This window comes from Sarcophilus harrisii, chromosome 1 (genome assembly GCF_902635505.1).
Source record: "Sarcophilus harrisii chromosome 1, mSarHar1.11, whole genome shotgun sequence".
NCBI lineage: Eukaryota > Metazoa > Chordata > Mammalia > Dasyuromorphia > Dasyuridae > Sarcophilus > Sarcophilus harrisii.
In genome coordinates, this window is record NC_045426.1 from 258,263,673 (window position 1) to 258,284,695 (window position 21,023).

Below are 21,023 nucleotides of genomic sequence, written 5' to 3' on the forward strand. Positions count from 1 at the left end.
CAGAAATCACTAAGCCTCCCATGTAAAACCCTGAATATGGTTGACTTTCTGAAAATGTTGGCCTTCTTTCTGCATTACATTGATAGAATAGCTAAAGGATATTAAAGGCCAATAGGCTCTTAATTTTATGTTGTCACCAGGTTTCTGAATCAAATTCAGATTAAATCAGATTACTGAAATGGAAAACAGGAATATTTCCTTCACAGTACATAGCACAATGGTAATGTTGCTATTTCTGTTAAATCTAAAGCAAATCTAAAATACATATGTATTTTCCATTTATATTCTTATATTCTCATCTCCCTGCTTCCTTTACACATTTTTTTAAAGAAAATATATGGAGGATTATCACCATTATTTTCATTTCCTTTCTAAAGCTAAATGTAGGATTTCTTTAAAAACACTTTAAAATTCAGCTCTATCAGCTTCGAATTGTTGAGATTAACTTATACTATACCTGCTTGTTTCGGCACTGTGTTGGCCCTTGCCCACCTGATTGACAGCACACACTCTGAACTGGTAGGTACGAGCTGGGGTGAGACCACTGACAGAGACACTAGTCATCTCTGGATCAACATTAGATAAATGCACTTTCCATGGAGAATCTAGTAAATTGACCAAAGAAACAAACAAACCCCCCCCAAAGAATATGTAAGTCAACAATTAACTAATGAGCAAGAGAACTTTCAGTAACACAAAACTAATTTTAATTCAACTATAATATTTTAAACTCCCCTCTTTTTTCCCAATATGTAACAAGAAAAAACTTTCCTTTTAACTCCCATGGTTAGGCAGATTGCTTATTTGTCTCCTAGAAAGGGATGCTGCACATGTCACTGCATAATAAATAAAAACTATATTCATTAACATTTTAATAAAAGAGGAAATGAGCATGATAAAGACAGATGGGCTGTGTATTTCACAACCCATCTGTTTGGCAGTCCATTATAGCACCACACCCATGAGTGGCTTTGGCTGAAGAGATGTAATGAATTTCATAGATAGTTTGAAATATCTTTCCATCCAGCTTTCAAGCAGGTGTGGAAGAGTGACTCTGTCAGCCAAATCATTTCTTCATTGCAAGACTGAAGAAGGTTCTGCTGTGGATTCTCCATCCCTCTTTGTTTTGTCAGAGTTTAAGCATACTTTTCAGTTTAATTATTTCTTAGAATGAACAAAATCTGGCAAAACTTGAAGCTCCCACTGTCATTTTCCATTCTGATTTTCTTTGATGCTTGACATTCATTTTTAAATTAAAAGTGAAGTAAAAAGGGGGAAAACGTATAGAGCGATAACTAAATCTATTTTCCCATCTTTCTCAGATAGTAAAAAACAGTCCCTTTGCTTGTGCAGTGGTCACCAGGAGGGGATATTGTATTTTTATTATGATACTGTGGTTATGATTTGAGAAACTTGCTCAGTTTTTAGACAATCCCAGTTATGTTAGTGAACCACACTCAAAATCACACTCACTTCTCAAAATAAACTAAATATCTAACCAAGGATTTTCACATGTCTATTCTTGTGAGCTCATCAGAAATGCATTTCTGCCTCATACAGGTCAACTAAATGGAGCCACACACTGCTCAAAAATCAAAATGAGACATTTTAAATGCAAAATTCTATTAAACTTCACACAGCACTATAAATCACTAATTCAGTATTTGCTAGCTAGATTTGTAGACAAGAAGTTAAGTTACTCTGAGGCACAATGTCAATTAAGCTACAAAAGTCATTATTTCTTTAATTTTTCCAAGTAAATTGATTCCAAAGTGGCTTCTGGAAGTAGAATGTTCTGGACTGACTGGACTATACAATACTATTTGGCCTTTTGTGTTTAGGTCTTATGAGTCTTCCAGTTTTGACTGGATGAAGACTGGATGAAGATGCTATTGGTAGGGAGCATCATGTGTGATGTTAGTTTTTATTTTCTTTGACTTTTAAATAGCTTTATTTCTCTTGAGTTCCCAAAATTATATACAACAAAATAGTTTTGTGCTAGTCATCTGACTATCATGTGATAACCTGTTTGTCCCTCAGCTGTACATGGAAAACAACAACCATTAGGTCAATATGTAAGAGATCCAGTCAACACTGGGCAACAACAAGCGTTATAATCTTACCCCTAGCCATTATGAATCTGTCTGATTTATCTGTGCTTAAAACAATTGTGCTATAGAATTTGTCATAAATCAGCCTATAACCCAGACTTCAGATTCAGTTCTGAATGAATGCTTCTGACAGTCTATGAGGCAAAAACTTATTTTAAAACTTTAATGGATATATGTTTTTATCAATAAGTATGCTCCCTCCATTTGGTGCATATGGTAAACTATCCATTCTTTCTCATTCTGTGAAATTCCTGCCTGAATTTTCTAATAGAACTTATAAAACCAAAATACATCTCATTAGATGCCTTCCTCCAGTTTTTAAATTTTTTTTTACATATTTTTGTGCATAACAGTGTAATTTTCAATATTTCCATCTATTATTCCTTGTATTTATTATTTAACTGACCACCCATGAAGAGTGGCATGAGATCAACTAAATACTGGAGTGAAAGCACTGAAACATTCCTATATATGCAAAAAGAAAGAAGATTTCAAAAGAAAAGGTAACAGATGCAATTACCTTAAAATGGTAAGACAATTTCATACCTACTAAGTTATATCTTTTTTTATCTTAATCACATCTCTATGAGAATAATCTATACATATGCTAACAGTATCTCTTATGAAAATATTGGAACATATAATTTTTATATAAGGATATTTATTATAAATAATATTTTACTTTTCCCAAATTACATGTAAAGATAATTCTTAACATTCATTAAAAATTTTGTTTGAGTTACAAATTACAAATTGTGTTACAAATCCCTTTCTTACTTCCCCTTTTCTGAAGATGGTAAGCAGTTTGATATAATTTATACATGTGCAATCGTGCCAAATGTGTTTTCATATATGTCATGTTGTGAAAGAATATACAGACCTAAAGGGGAAAAAACATGACAAAATTAAATGAAAAATGGAATGCTGGATTTTATCAATTCTTTCTCTGGAGGGGGATAGATTTTTTATCTTGAGTCCTTTGGAATTGTTTTGGATTATTATATTGTCAAGAAGAGTTGTTATTCAGTGTTGGGTGCCAAACAATATTGTTGTTACTGTATACAACATTCTCCTCATTCTGGTTACTTCACTTTGCATCAGTTCATGTAAGAGTTTCTAGGTTTTTTTTTTTCTGAAATCATCCTGCTTGTTATTTCTTTTAACATAATAGTATTCCATTACAATCATGCATCACAACTTTTTCAACCATTCCCCAATGGATGACATCCCCTTTAATTTCTAATTCTTTGTTGTTACAAAAAAAGAGCTGCTATAAGTATTTTTCTACAAATAGGTTCTTTTCCCTTTAAAAATATCTTTGGAATATAACCTTAGTAGTGGTATTGTCAAATCAAAATGTATGAAGTTTTATAAACTCTTATGTGTAGTTCTAAATTACTCTCCGGAATAGTTGGATCAGTTCACAAGTCTACCAACAATGCTTTATTAACACATAATCTTTTACAGATTATTTTCTACAGAAGACTACATATTTATTATAGTCCCATAGTGAAGTGAGAAATGAATGAATACAAATTCCCACTGTGTTTATTGACTACCAAAAAGCATTTCATTCCTTAGAATAAAATTCAGCCTCAAAGAGTCCCCTCCAACAAAGAATCTTCCATGCTTGACAAATGTAACCACTGAGATAACTTTGTTTAATAATCCTCTTCTTATTCACAAGGTGGGCATCAAGCAGGGGGACATGCATTTTCCAAAAGTGTTAGAGTCCAAATGAATGAATTCTTTCTCATAAATGGAGAGTCCTTCAGATAACTCCTGTTTGGTGATAACATAGTGCTGATCTTATATAACCTCAGAACATTACATAGTCTCTTCAAAGAGATAAATGATTACACAACGAGATCAGCCTAACAATCTATTTGGAAAAATAAATGGATAGAAATGCCTATTGTCCAGATTATAATACATAATTGCATAGCTAGTTTACTGAATCAGTAAATCTAGCACATAAATCTATGATGGGCACTAAAGATGGATATTATACTAGTCTTCAAAATGAACAGAAAGAAGAGAGTGGTCTAGAATCTTTTTGGGAAGAGTAGTACTTTAACTATCTCAAGTAGTACCCTTACATACTGTTTTCAAGACCAGTATTCTTCTAGTAATGTTGTATGGTGGTGAAGAGTCAAAGATGCCAAAGGTGACAATGGGGAAACATGTGCAAGATGCCAATAACTGCAACATATTGCCAAAGACTGCAGCAGGGCAAAAAGTGGCATGTTGGATAACATCCAGAAAATGTATACTTAAAATTCTAGTGTATACTAGGATAAAGTCACTCCTTACTCCAGATTCACCTAAGACTAAAATATTTGATGAACTTGTATAGTATAAACATATACACATACAAATAATGTGTATATATATATATATATATATATATATATATATATATGAATTTCTATAATGAATTTATGTCAATCTCAAAGGAATCCTCAACTGAAATGCCATAAATCTGTTGACTGGTTAGTTCCAGTTCAGAATTTTAAATGTCTTAATATGAGTAAGTATGAAAGTATATTTATTAACACAATTAGTCATTATTTGAAGTTACATTTCACAAATATAATTAACCGTACATTGAAGATATTATTACATTTGTTGCAGAACTATGTCATTTCTGTACAATAGTGAAGTCCTTCAACAATGTTTCCTGAAAAAGTCCAACTTAATGTGTCAAGAAAAGGTTCTACTCAGAAGACTAAATCAGTATGTATTTTATTTTTAAAAGATATGTATAAAAGATTGAAGCTAAACATATAAAAAGCAAACAAATAGTTACAGTTAGTAAATATATTCTCAGGAAAACTAAAGGCTAAGAATGAATTGAGTGAGTATATTATTAAGGATAACAAAATTGACTTTTAAAAACTATATTGAAGGCAGGAATACTAAGGAAGGTATAGGCCCAATTCTGAGGTAAATGGGATGGTGACAATAAAGAGAATAAACGTCACTTTTGTTTGGCTTCTGTTTTGTGATAAAGAAGAAAGATCTCAAATTTCAAAGAATATAATTGAGATACAAGGTGAAAAGATAGAAATAATGGGCAAGGTGTCTGTCTTTTAAGTGAACTCAAGTTACCTGAACCAAACCTTACTGGATGCTGAAAGATTCTGAAAATGCTCTTACTTGATACTTCTCAGTTATATTTGAGGAATAATGATAATGAAAGATGTATAAATATTGCTCTAATTTTCAAAAATAAAAGAGGGAAAGGAATATTGTTCAACCTTTACATCAATGACAATAATATAAATTTTTAGAGAAAATTCTGAAATGAATGTTTTTAAAGTGTTTGTGAGTACTTACATTGGGAAGAGAGAACTATTATGAGTAAACATTAAATTAAACTCAAGTTATGCCAGATTAACTTTATCTCCTTTGTCATACTAGAATTTTAGCATAACTTTAACAAAGTTTTAGAAGGAATTAAATACACAGAACAAAAGAGTATTAGATTAGATGTATTGATGAATTTATGTCAGCCTCAAAGGAATCCTCAATTGGAATGTCATAAAATTTTGTCCGCTGACTGGTTTCAGTTCAACATTTTAAGCAGTCTTTGATCAAGACAGAAGTAGCATGAATGCTTATCAGATTGTAAATGGCATTTGGCTAGAAATGATAGTTAATAAATAGGATGGTAGAATTAAGTTTTGAAAAGACTAATAAATTGAAACAAGGGGCTTTATGTAATAAAGTCAACATTAATACTGATAATTGGCTAAGTCTTACATTCAAGCTCAAAAATCAACTGTGATAATATGGAATGGGATGTGGTTAGAAATTAGTTCATGTGGGAAAAAGTATGCTAATCATGGAGGAAATCACTGAATATGGAATCACATAATCTAGGTTCAAAAACTAGCTCTCCTATTTACTACCTATGAGACAATGGATGTCATTTCATATGTCTGAGTTTCATTTTCCTAATCTATAAAATAAGAGAATTGAGTGAAATTATCTCCAGGGGAGAAGAAATAGTCTTATTTTGCTTGACTCTAAGAGGTCAAAATAGGACTGATGGATAGAGGCAGATTTTGGCTCCTACATAAGAAAGAATATTCCAGTAATTAGAGTAGCACAAGTAGCATTTGTAGTTTCGGGAGACAATAAATTCTCCATGATTGGAGGTATCTGAGCAGAGGCTGAGATAATTTATTTGGGATATTGCAAAAAGCATTAATGCTTTTGGAAAGAAGTAAAGGGAGATGACATCTGAGCTCTCTTTTAGTAGAAAGAGTATACTGTTCTGTTAAATTAAAGAGCAGCTTCTAATACCAATGTGATTGAGAACATCTAAAAAAGATATCTGTCAACATGCTCAGTATAATATAGTAAATTAATTTATTGAGATATACATATATCAACACAAATATACCAACCTCTGCTCACACCAAAAAAGTTTATGCTGGTAGCTCTATTTGTAGACCAGTGATTCAATGTATACATTTTACAAGAACACCTCCCTTTGGAGGGAAACCTTTCAAAACCAATCAAAAAGAAGATCAAAATCTGTACTCATCACCTGGCCTCAGGTGATTGCAATTATTCATGTGACTATAAGATCCTAGATTTGTATTATATTCAGAGTGTCACTGCCAGTATATTTCTGCATGCACCAGTATTTGGTGTTCCTAAACTACCATATGTGCATACTACTGCACAGGTGATAGAGCTATAGCATTGGCTTAGCAATTCCAGGAAATAATTTGGAATTGTAAAATCGAGGGAAAGAATCCATATGTGAAATGTTTATGTCTACATCTCTATTTATCTTAGTATTTTTTATTGTAAGACAGAACTAGTAACTAAGGGAGTTACCTATTAACTGGGGAATGACTGAAAAAAATTATAGTATATGAGTATAATGAAATATTATTGCAGCTTAGATGATAAAGGGATAATTTCAGAGAAACATGAGAAGACTTCTCTGAACTGATGTAGAGTGAAGAAGAATCCAGATAGTGGTCTATGTAATATTGATAACATTATGAAGAAAAACTATTACAATAGATTTAAGAACCCAAATTGATAAAATAAACAGCTATAAATCTAGATGAGCATTAAGTATGCTTAAATAAGATGGATATTTTCATCCACTGCCAATCTATAGGTTTATATTACTTGACTCTGCTTAGCTGTTACAATTTTTAAAAATGTGCTTAGGGTGTTTGGCAAGGGGAAAGGAGGAAATAAAAGGATATTGCCAAAGCATTTCTAAATTTTTTTCAATTGTTTTTCAGTTGTGTCCAATTCTTCATGACCCCATTTGGGGTCTTCTTGGCAAAGATGCTGGAATTGTTTGTCTTTTCTTTCTCTCTAGTTCATTTTACAGAAGAAATTGAGATAAATAGGAGTAAGTCACTTGTCCATTATCACACAACTAGTAACTGAGATCAGATTTGAACTCAGGAAGATCAGTCTTCCTGACTCTAGGTCCAGGGCTCTATCCATTTTGCCATATAGCTGTCCCTTTTTAAATTCATAGAAAAGAAAAGAAGGAAAACAAAGATAAGCAGAATGGCTTATAACAATGAACTTAATATATACTTTTAAAAACTCAAGATGTGTATGATAGAGATTTGCAATTTCATATATAATTTTCTTTTTCTGTTCTTTATATATGGAAATGTTTGTGTTTACTGGTACTTATCAAATTTGGAAAGAAAATTTAAGAAAAAAATTATTAAAGTATAAAACAATCCCTAAGTGATCATAAATATAAGGTGGAAGCCAAGTCCAACTGTACTGTATCATTAATTGGTAGATAAAATCTTAGTCATAGACTATTAGAACTGAAAGAAATCATGCAGTCCATTGCTTTTTACAAAGAAGCAATGTCACAGTGGAAAGGACACTGGATTGCAAGTTAAAAGATCTTCATTCAAATCCCATCTTTGCCCTGTTACCAGTGTAATTTGGACCAATTACAACTTCTCTGGGAGTCAGTTCCCTCATCTGGCAAGGGAAAGGGTTGGATCAGATGATCTCTAAAATATGAAATGAGCCATATATGAAGACCCTTACTTCAGGGCTTCTTTCCCTATCTAGTGGGAACCTCATTCCACAATATTTTCCTGAATGGGCCAGTTGGCCAAAATCACCAAAATAACTATGCACTTTTCAAGTTCACACAGTAAACTTGCCAGAAGTCACATTTTGGCAATATGAACATATATTATTGCCTCTCTTACTGGGAAGCTTCTATGTATCATTAGGAAACAATTCCTTTTAGGAGGGAACCTATTCAACACTACCAGAAAACAGAATCAAAGGATTCATAATCATATACTAGAGATATGCTAGGCTATACGTTTTTTATGGGTCATTTCAAAGGAAAAGGTAAACTCTTATCTGAATGTTTCCTTATTTACCTGTTATTAACTAACATGATATAGGAATTTATTTTTCTTATGGTCCCTTTAAGATAAGTAGGAAATGAGAACATGCTCTATTATGTTGGAAGACATAAATATTTTCTTCACTCATTTTTTCAGCCTAATTGTCTTACTTTTTTGGGACTGTGAAGACCCAAAGTTCAATAACTAGAGATCTTGGTGTTTTCTAATGCATATTACATGTATGTGTGTGTATATACATATATATGTATATACCTGTATATATACATAAAAAAAACTTTTTAAGATTTAAATGACAGTTTACTTAATCAGCTATCTAGAACAACTTAATCAAGAAAAAGAGTAAGACACTAAAAATAACCCCTTACATCCCTAAAAGTACTAATCCCTACTGGTCTGCTTCCCAAAGTTTTGTTTATGGCTATTGTAAACATCATTTGAGAGTGCTTAATCCAAGTATTTTAGTCTAGTGAACAGTTTGATTTGACAACAGGGTTTATTAATCTCCTCTGCATCTTGGGAGCCCTACTTTGTTCTTTTGCAGCTTCAGTAGAATATTTATTCCTTTTTTTCTCCTACTGGAAGATAAAAGATCTGGCAGGAAGAGAGATTAAACTGAAAACTAATATAAATGAACCCTATTCATCTCCTGGGCACTCTGATTTGTAAGAAAAGTAGTTTAGGAAGGATTTGCCTGTTCACTAACCTGGTTTTAGGGAACTTGTGGAGCATCTTTAAAATTTAAATAGCAAGTCTTCTCCTGACAATCAATAAAAAAAAGCTCTTTAAAAGATTCTTCCAGTTCTCACAAAAAGAGTCATTCATGTTTGTCTTAGGGAGTAGACTATAGAGAAACCTTTGATAAAAGAAACCATTCCATAAAAATTTCAACATCTTCTTCCTTTCTTTTAGGAATTGTACTTGTTTCTTTGACCTAGAAAGCCTGGAGAAGTTGCTCAGTGACAAAGATTTTCCAGGTCAAAGTCTTAAATGAAACTTCTCTTACTCTGAACAGACAATGCTAATTTTATCACTTAGCTTAATTTCCTCAGAACTTATTCTGTGATCTGACAAATATTCCACTGTAATTGCTATTGGTTATAAAAACCCTTGTGGATGAATATCTTCTCATATATCCTGGTAAATTTTTTCAAAAAAATTGAATTCTACCATTCTGCCCCACCCCTTAATTCAAGACAACACAGGTGCAAAAAATGGTGACCAGTTCCAGACACTACAACTATTTTGTTTTTTATATTCTATTCAGTTACTCAGCTTTGCCAAAAAAGGTTCTTTGTCCATATACAGGGGTTTCACAAAAGGGAACAACTACACAGAGATACTTTATCAGTTCTCTTTAAAATGATATGTTTATATTGAGTGCAAAATGGGATAATGTATAGTAAAAATAAATTCAAAATGTTAAGTACTCAGCATTTGGTAGTGTTTTTGTTAGTGGAGAAATGGGTTAAATAAACATTGGCATGCCTGGCTTGGAATATCAATCCTGTTCTTTACTGTCTTGGACTTGAGTCTCTGAGACTCAGTTTCCACATCAGAAAAAAGAATTGGACTAGATAGCACCCTATCAAAGGTACTCTCCAACCTTAATATACTTAGAGCTCTATTATACTATAGGGCCTGTCTAGATCTGGCTCAGTCCCAAGAATAGGAGCAGAGACCAGAGGACTATTAGCAATAAAGAACAGTCTATACTGGACCTGAGTCATTTTCCATCTTGGGGAAACTTTTATTTTTCTTATGATCATAATCTTTAGAGTTAAAACAAAGGGGCATAGCCAAGATGGTGGAGAGAAGGCATAAATTTGCCTGAATTCTCTCTAGTTTCTATTGAAAAAAAAACCATTAAATAAAGTCTCTAAGCAAATTCTGGAGCAACAGAAACCATGAAAAGATGGAGTAAAACATTTTCTAGCTTAAGGTAACTTAGAAGTACTTCTGGAAAAGTCAGTTGGGTAAAAGGAGAGTGCAGCCCTGTAGAGATGGTGTCTGGGCAAGTCATGGAGAGCCTCGAAGCCACAGCATAGATCAGCAACTGAGCCCTGTCCTAGCCCAGCAGCCAGTGGCACAGCAGACCAGCTGTGAGGGCTCTAGGCCCAACCAGAAGGCAACAGCCGCTCTGAAACCCTAGCACAACAGGTGCAACTAGGCCAGGCTATCCCATTCCCCAACAAAAGAAGCTTGGCTCAGTGCTCCTGGGCACCAAAAGTCATAAAATAAAAGAGTCCTGGCCATGGAAGATTACTATGTCAACAGGAAAGATCAAAACATAAACTCAAGAGGACAGCAATGTCAAAATGCCCATATGTGAAGGATCAAAGGGGAATAGAAATCAGTCCTAAGTCCAAAACTGTTGGAATCTTTACAAATTGTTAAGTCATTAGAGTTGATAGAGACAATAATTATCTAATTTAGCATGGTTCAGTATGATTGATCTGATCTTACAAGGAGATGTTATGGGCTAGAAGAAACAAGGTACTAAGTACAACTGATAGAAACAATGCTTGTGTTCACACCTTTAGAGAGCTCATATAAGCAAGAAGTATTTAAGTACTCATTGAAGTTCACAAGTATGGGAGATTCACAAAAGTTAACTTTGTAATTTTGTGAATTCACACCTCCCTTAATCCCTGACTCGGAGGAGAGGAGTCAACCTTTGGGAGATGATATATAAGAAGCGGGCAAAGGCTCAGTCCGGGGTTCAGCTAAAAAGATTGAGAGGGGAGCATCAAGTCAGTTCAGGAGAAGCCGTCTCTCGGAGGCACAACCAGATTCACTTCATCTCACACCACTGTGGTAGCTGGGCTCCTGCACTTCCCCCATTGAGACCAAGCTGGTCTGAAAGGCTCTCCAGAAAGCCACCCAGCCCCAGGCAAGGAGACAAGAGATTCATTCCATCTTCCACCGTTATGCTGGCTGGAGGCAGAAGAAAGCAGAGGCAAAGGACAAGCTGCAACAGCTCTTAGAACCAAGGAGAGAGAGAGGCCTCTAAGAAAGCTAACCAGGCTATATTGAAGGACACAATAAAAGATCTGAACTTTTAGCACCTGACTGAATTTGGAGAGATTATTACTTTTAACTGAAACTAAGGCTGCCTCCAGAAAACTTCCCCAAGAAACCTTCTCCCAGAGAGAACCATCTTATATTTTAAGGAAGAACACTGTAATGGGCTGAGGCTTGAGTTGATGCACTGAGATCCCAAGCACATGAGGCTAAATAGTAATTGGACTATACTCTATTAATATACATGCTTGGATAAAGAATGGCCCTCGCCGACTCTCTGTGCAAGTCCTGATGTGTTGTATAGGAAATAACGATTTTGGTGGGTGGAGGAGAGAGACAGGAAGAGAGGCGGGGAGAGATTGGGTCTGGGTTCTACTCTGGTGGAGCTGGTCTCGTGGCTTCTGGTCTACTAGCTTCTTGATTCAGCTGCACACATTGCTATCGCCGATTATATCTTTCCACCTCCGATCTTTCTTCACTGAGAATAAAGATTGACGATTTCCCCCTAACCTGAATTCCTGACTCCGGCTGATTTTAAAATACGCAGTCATCACAGAACACCCATATTTTGGCACCCTGAACGTGGGACTGATTCAGATCCTGATTCCAGTGGAAAAGCCTCTGATCCTGATCCAGTGGAAAAGTCTCCTCAACCCAGAAATTAGGGTGAGTACAACAAAAAAATTTGTTAAAAGAGTTAAAGTAGAATTTCAGCTAAGATGGGACAGATGTTTAGAAAACAACCTTCAGTTTCTGTTCAAGGAAAATGTTTAGAGAGCATTGTCAAGAATATGGAAAGCCAAGGTTTGATTATAATTTTGCAGCAGATCACTGAACTTTTAGAAACTGCAAAGAACATAGGTCCTTGTTTCTCTCTGGAAAAAGAATTGGGTTTAGATGAGTGGAAATTAGTAGAAGATCTTTGTCAATTCTACAATAAAAATGGACCTCACTCAATTTCCAAAGACACACTTAATACATATAATTTAATACAACTGGCTTTAGGAAATTATTTAAGTGTTAGAATAAGGAAAAAGAAGAAACAGCAGGAAGGAGAGGTGCCAGCTAAACTAGGTGAAAAGCAGGAAGAATCAGATAAGACTGAAGTTAAGTACAATTCTGAGTGTGATACTTCACAGCAGGAGAAATTAGATCATTCCTCATGTCATGACCCTCCCCCCTCAATTAACCCTTCATGGGTAGAGGAAGAAAGGGGAGGGAGAGAGGCAGAAACACAGTCATCTCCTGTGAAGCAGAATATGACAAGATTAGAAGAGGCATTAATTAAGGCAAAATATGAAGGCAAAGATATATCTGATTTTATAAATGCATATCCTGTGATTGAAAAGCTTGACTCTTCAGGTCAAAAAGAGAGAAAATACACTCCTTTTAATATAGAAAAAATTAAAGATTTGAAAAAGGGTTGCACTCTTTATGGGGCTACATCCTCTTATGTTAAGATGTTACTAGATAATTTGTCTTATGAAATCTTAACCCCGAATGATTGGAAATCCATAGCAAAGACATGTTTAGAACCTGGACAAAATTTATTGTGGCTTTCGGAGTTTCATGAATTATGTAGGATTCAAGCCCAATGCAATAGGCAAACAGGAGCAATTGGACAAATCACTTTTGACAAACTAGCTGGTGAAGGTCAGTATGGAGAAAATTTAGAACAGATTTATTATCCCATAACAGTGTATGAGCAAATTTCTAAGGCTGCAATAAAAGCTTGGAGTTCTCTCCCTGGACAGAAAGATGGAAGTAAAGCTTTCACAAAAATAGAGCAAGGTCCCAATGAACCTTTTGCTGATTTTGTGGGACGTTTGCAAACAGCTGTAATAAGAACCATTGGAGATAATGCTGCCACAGAAATAATGACCAGACATCTGGCTAAGGAAAATGCCAATGAGGTTTGCAAAAAAATTATATGGGGACTAGACAAAGATGCTCCTTTAGAGGAGATCATAAGATGCTATGCCACAATGGGCACAAATGCTTATTATACCCAAACTATGATGAACATGGAAAGACAGGGTCCCTCTTGGCAAGGGACTTCTAGAGAATGGCCTCTTTGGGTTATAGACATCAAGGATTGTTTCTATTCTATCCCTCTAGATAAGGAGGATATGAAAAGATTTGCCTTTTCAGTGCCCAGTGTTAATTTAGCTGAGCCTTATAAAAGATATGAATGGACAGTTTTGCCACAGGGAATGAAAAATAGCCCTATTTGTGCCAAATGTATGTTGCTGCTGCTCTTACTCCAGTAAGAAAAGCATTTCCAAAAGTAGTATTGTTATATTATATGGATAATATTTTGGGGTATGCACCTGAGGAACAAATGTTAAAAGCATGTCTACAAAAGACCACAGAAACACTAAGAAACTACAAACTTCATATCACTACAGAAAAAATTCAAAGGCATGCTCCTTTTCAATATTTAGGATATGAAATATATCCTAAGGCATTTACACAAAATGCTTTCTGGAAAAGATCAAATAAATTTTTAAAAATTAAATAAGAGAGATAGAAGAAATTTTGGGAAAAGACATCAGAGGTGTGCAAGAGAAAATCAATAGTTTGGCAAAGGAAGAACAAAAATTGACTGAAGAAAACAATAGAAGAAGAAAGAGGAAGAGGAAGAAGAGGAAGAGGAAGAGGAGAAGGAGGATGAGGAAGAGGAGGAGGAGGAGGAGGAAGAGAAGAAAAAGAAAGATTAATTAGGTCAAGAAAAAATATTATAGAAAGAAACAACTCAAATATCAAGGAGCCACAGTCAGAATTACCATCAAATTTATCAACAGGAACAACAATAACGAGACAATATATCAAAATATATGGGATGCAGCCAAAACAGTTCTTAGGGGAAATTTTATATTTCAAATGTTTGCATGAATAAAATTGAGAGAGAGGATCATTGAACTGGGTATGCAACTAAAGTCCTAAAAAAAACAAATTAGAATATGATCAAATTATCAATTCTGAAAATCAAAGGAGAGATTAATAAAATTGAAAGTAAGTAAACTATGGAACTAATAAATACAACTAAGAGATATTTTTTGGAAAAAGTCAATAAAATAGACAAATCTTTGATTAATTTGATTTTTAAAAAAAGAAAGAAAAAAATCAGATTACTAACATCAAAAAATGAAAAAGGTGAAATCACCACTAATGAAGAGGAAATTAAGGCAATAGTTAGGAGCTATTTTGTCCAACTATATGTCAATAAATATAACAATCTTAGTGAAATCAAGATGAATATTTAACAAAAATATAAATTGCCCAGATTAACAGAAAAGCAAATAAAATAATTAACCAACCTCATTTTAGAAAAAAAAAAAAAAGAAGATGATCAAGAAAAGATATCCCTAAGAAAAAATCTCCAGGACCAGATGCATTTCCAAGTGATTTCTACCAAATATTTAAAGAACAATTAATTCCAATACTATATAAAGTATTTGGGAAAATAGTTAAAGGAGTCCTACTAAATTCCCTTTAGGACATAAATATGATTCTGATATATAAACTAGAAAGATCCAAAACAGAAAGAAAATTATAGGTCAATCTCCCTAATGAATAGTGAGGCAAAAAATTTAAATAAAAAATAAGTTGGGACAGCAAGATGTCACAGTGGATAGAGCACCAGCCCTGAAGTCAGGAGGACTTCAATTCAAATCTGGCCTCAGACACTTAACACTTCCTAGCTGTGTGACCCTGAATCCCAGCTGAGAAAAAAAAAAAAAAAAGATATCACTGCAAATTATCACGAGGATAACATACTATGATGACGTAGGATTTATATCAGGAATGGGATACTGGTTCAATATTAGAAAAAGCTATCAGCTTAATTGACCATATTAACAACAAAACCAACAGAAATCACATGATTATTTCAATAGATATAGAAAAAGGTTTTGACAAAAGACAGCACTCACTCGTATTAAAATTACTAGTGAGCATAAGAATAAGTGGAGTTTTCTTTAAAATGTTAAGTAGTATCTATCTAAAACCATCAGCAAGCATTATATATACTAGGAATAAACTAGAAGCTTTTCCAGTAATATCAGGATTGAAAAAAGATGTTCATTATTACTACTCTTATTCAGTAAGAAAAAGAAATCGAAGAAATTAAAATAACAAAGCATACTTTGAAGATGATACGATGCAGATGATACCTGGAAATTCCTAAATAATTAACTAAAAATACTTGAAACAATTAACAAGTTAAGCAAAGTTGTAGGATATAAAATAAAATCATATAATTCATCAGCATTTCTATATCTTACCAATAAAATACAGAAGCAAGAGATAAAGAGAAATTCCATTTAAAATAACCATACAAAATATAAAATATTTGGCAGTTTACTTGCCAAGACAAACACAGGAATTATATAAACACAACTATAAAACATTTCATATAAATAAAGTTAAATCCAACCAACTGGAAAAATATCATTTGCTCAAGGGTAGGCAGAGCTAATATAATAAAAATGACAATTCTATTTAATTTACTTATTCAGTGCCCTATCAATCAAAGTTCCAAAAATTATTTTTAATGCTAGGAAAAATAATAACAAAATTCATCCGAAAGAATGAAAGGTCAAGAACACCCAGGGAATTAATGAAAAAAAAAAGATAGAATGTTGGTTCAATATTAGGAAGGTGGTCTAGTTGTATCAGATCTAAAATTACATTTTAAAGCAGCAATCATCAAAACTATTTGATACTGGCTAAGAAACAGTGTGGCTGACCAATGGAAAAGATACAGTGATAAATGGTTACAGTAATCTATTTTTTGATAAGCCCAAAGACACCACTTTCTCAGATAAGAACTCACTATTTTACAAAAACTGCTGGGAAAACTGAAAAATATTATAGCAGAAACTAGGCATAGATCAACATCTTACATAGTATACCAAGATTCAAATGGGCTACATTATTTTTTAGATATAAAGGTTGATACCTTAAAGCAAATTAGATAAGTAAGGAGTAGTTTACTTGTCTGATCTAAGGAGAAGGGAGAAATTTATAGCCAAAGAAGAATTAGAGAACAGGAAATGCAAGATGGATAATTTTGATTACATTAAATCAAAACATTTTGCACAAACAAAACCAATGCATCCAAGATTCGAAAGAAAACAGATACTACTGGGCTTATATGCCAAAGAGATCGTAAAAAAGGGAAAGGGACCTGTATGTGCACAAATGTTTGTGGCAGCCCTCTTTATAGTGGCCAGAAACTGGAAACAGAGTGGATGCCCATCAATTGGAGAATGGCTGAATAAATTGTGATATACGAATATTATGGAATATTATTGTTCGGTAAGAAATGACCAACAGGATGATTTCAGAAAGGCCTGGAGAGACTCACATCAACTGATGATGAGTGAAATGAGCAGGACCAGGAGATCATTATATACTTCAACAACAATACTGTATGATGATCAATTCTGATGGACCTGGCCATCCTCAGCAATGAGATGAACCAAATCAGTTCCAATGGATCAGTAATGAACCGAACCAGCTACACCCAGCGAAAGAATTCTGGGAGATGACTAAGAACCATTACATTGAATTCCCAATACCTATATTTTTGCCTGCCTGCATTTTGGATTTCCTTCACAGGCTAATTGTACAATATTTCAGAGTGATTCTTTTTGTACAGCAAAATAACAGTTTGGTCATGTATACTTATTGTGTATCTAATTTATACTTTAATATATTCAACATCTACTGGTCATCCTACCATTTAGGGGAGGGGGTGGGGGGAAGGAGGGGAAAAATTGGAACAAAAGGTTTGGCAACTGTCAATGCTGTAAAATTACCCATACATATAACTTGTAAATAAGAAGTTATTTAAAAAAATAAAAGCTGGGGAAAAGGAAAAAAAAATAAAATATTTGTAATAAAAAAAAGAAAGAAACCAGAAAGCTGGTAAACAATTTTTCCAGGCAGTGTTTCTGTTAAAGGCCCCATTTTTCAAATATATAAAGAACTGAGTCAAATTTACAAGAATACAAGTCATTCCCCAATTGATAAATAGCCAAAGGAGATGAATAGACAGTTTTCATGTCAAGAAATTAAAGTTATCTATGATCTTATAAAAATAAATAATTACTGATTAAAGAAATGCAAATTAAAACAAATCTGAGTTACCACCTCATGTCTATTAGACTGGCTAATATGACAGAAAAGAGAAATGATAAATGTTAAAGAAAATGTGGGAAAATTGGGGCACTAATGCCTTGGTGGAGTTGTGAACTCATCCAATAATTCCGGAGATCAATTTGGATCTGTGCACAAAAGGCTACATAATTGTGCATATTCTTTGATGTCTTAATTTTCCATGTCACCATAGTAGCTTTTTTATGCCCAGGTTCTTTTTTCCTTATTTGCTCTTTTTTTTTTTTTTTCCTGTTTCTTGATTTGGAGCTTTAAGTTAATGTTAATTCCTGTTCTTAGCATAATGAGGTTGAGAGGATTACTGTTTCACTTTCAAGCTTTTTTATATTGCTGTTTTCAGATCTAGCTCTGGGGCTTTGGAAGTTTTTGATGCTTCCAAATTTGTGTGAGCTGAAAATAGGTATTCTTATTCTGATCTATACCTTGGTCATTATCCAGGGAGAGTCCCTGATCCTGTGGGATTGCAATTGATACTTTTCTTTTGTGTTCTTCTTTTAGGACCAGAAATCCTATTGTACTAAGGTCTCTGATCCTCTGATGTCCAAAGTGTTACTGCCCCTCGGGTCTTCCACTCCCTCTAGATCTAAAATGCTTTTCTCTACAATTATGACTCAGAAGTAGGTATTTGCAATTAAGCTGCCAAATAGCATCTGGTCCTGTAAGCATTGCTAGCTCAGTAGTATCCTGGAATCTTTTTCTGACCAGTTTCCAGATGCCCTTACTTTCTTTAGCTTGGGAGCTTCTGATGTTTTTGCTGCTTCTGTCATCACAACCTAGTACAGGCCAAAGTCTCCCACTGCATTTGGGTGATGCTAAGCACTGGTGATACAAAGAAATGCAAAAAACAGACAACAAAACAAAAGAAAAAAAAAACAGTTACTGTCCTCAAGGAACTAATCTAATGGGGAAAGACCAAACAAAACATAGGGAGGGAAAGGATATTTGATGTGGGCAAAAGATGAAATCTTGGGAAATGATGAGATGCCCATCATAAGCACCTTCCTTAAATGAATGATCTGTAGGTTCTCCACTATCCAACTATTCCACTACCCAACTTCAAATTAATACTCAATTTGAAAATCACACTGTGAAAAATATATACCTTTGGCAACATGAAGAATCCTGGCTTCATGTAGAAGTATGTGATCTTATTTCTGCATTTGCAGTTGGTTTTGGGAGGTATGGGAATTTAAATATAACATTGCACTTATTAATTCCAATGCCAGGCTTCTCACTGTTATGGTGGTTTCACTTGCTATCTCCTTGGTCCAATAACATTCAGTGTGAGATGGATGGAAATGACTTGAATGATCATTACTCCCAAACAGGATTCCCTATATGTTCTTTGAGTTGATGATATCTGCTAGGCTCAAGCCTGTAATGATCCTTCATTAATTAATTAATTAATTAATTCACTTGTTCACTTATTTATTTATTTATTCATTTACTTATCAATGAATCACTTATTTTATTTATTTATTTATTTTTTGGGTGTAAAGATCATTTATAATATTAGGTGTCAGGGGAAAGATAAAGTTTTAAATAATACATTGTTCCTATCTCCATGGAGATTACAGACAAATAGACAAGGATTATTGTGAAGAAAACACTTTATATATCTACAAGTATAACAGAGATGTTAGTGGTCTAGTTAAATTAAGCACTTACTATATGCCAAGTACTATATTAGTTACTAAAGGGATAAAGACAGAATAAAAACAATTTCTAGGAGTCTACCATGTAATCACTTAAAAATGCTTGTGGATTGATTAATATCATACCTTTGGCCACTATCTGGCCTGGAATATGTTGTCTTTCAAAATTACCCTGGCCTTTAGGGGTGGGGTAAGGATAACTGAAGATCTGGCGAATTCAAAGCCAGATATTTTATTAGACCTGGTACTTTTTTCTGGGACAAAATATCACTACCATGGGAGAGCAATGCAGCATTAAAGATAGTATTGTTTATCCTTTCAGGATATTTAGTATATTTAAGACTGACTTTCACTTAATTATTTCCAGTGACAAATATCAGCTCTGAGAGAAATGGAATCAAATTATGGGTTGGGGAGTGTTTTCTTTAACAATATAAATGAGACTAGTCTGAAAGGATGGCTTACATTTTTTTCAGCTAGCTGATTGATCTTTCATATTTCTTCTTTATCGCTAGCAATATGTTGCTGCCTTATGTCCACCAATATATATCTTCTCTATTATCATTTGGGCCATCTACAAATTCAGTTACTTGGAGACAGAGGTGTTTTATAATTCATACTCATTCCATCAATGGAACAATATTGATACTAAAGTCATGAGGTTTTGATTCAGAGGGTGAGTTGGAATCACTGAAAGTGTAGTACCTTTTCCAAAATGTAAACAAGCCCTTTCTCTCACTTATTCCTTTCCTGCCTAGTTCACTGTCCATAAATTCATAGACTAGCTTAATTGGTTATCTTTCCAACCACGTATCAAAGTCTAACAAGAGGCACTATTTGTTTGCTTGATTTTTCCTGCATGAATTGTTAGATCAAACTCTCTTGAGTTGATTTATAACTAAAGACATTGTTAGGTCCAGTGTGGTATTTACAGAATGTCTTCATGGTCCTATTGACATTTTAAGTAAAATAGATGTATTAGTTAAATGGAAACAATATAAAATTACCATTTGACTGGCACTTATCCACATGGAAAGTCCAGAAATTAAGATGTTTTTGTCTCAGAACACAATTTATGCAGTCCAGATACAAATTTCTAATTATTTTCGAATTATTTCATATGGATTAGTTTTAAATAGTGTGATACAAATAATGCCAATAGCAATACTAATAATACTGTAATAAACAATACTAAATTTAATTTTAAAAATAATAAATATAATAAAAATACTAATAACACTAAAGTTTAAAACTTCACAGATATATTGGTAGTATATTTGTATAATGGATAGAAGACTAGCCTTGAAATGAGGAAACCCTGGATTTAAAACCTGCCTCTGACATATAATGCTTACTTTACCACAATAAGTCCCTTAACTTTTCATTATTCTAGTTCTTATCTAAAATATGTTCAGATGATCTGTTGATTTGAATGGATAAGCAATAGTTTACATACTGATAATTCTCTAAATTAATGAGATCAGATACCAACAAAAACAGGAACAGACAAAAACAAACAAAAGTAGTATAACTCATAGTCCAAAGTAATATGAGCAAACTATGTGATGGTTTTTAAAAATCTGTATCTCTACAAATAGTCCTTTGACATAGAGTGACCTGCTAGAAGAACCAAAGGGAAGGATAGGGGAGATAAAGGA

General features: G+C 33.8%; 1 protein-coding gene across 4 annotated transcripts in view; it reads right to left on the minus strand.

Annotated features, from left to right (window-relative positions):
- Window positions 1–21,023, minus strand: part of SDK1 (sidekick cell adhesion molecule 1) — a 1,196,729-nt gene that overhangs the window by 293,935 nt on the left and 881,771 nt on the right. For all 4 annotated transcript variants that reach the window (XM_031949904.1, XM_031949968.1, XM_031949836.1 and 1 more), the window contains one exon: window positions 458–605. In XM_031949904.1, coding sequence (XP_031805764.1) covers window positions 458–605 — 148 coding nt within the window. The remainder of the gene's footprint in view (window positions 1–457; window positions 606–21,023) is intronic.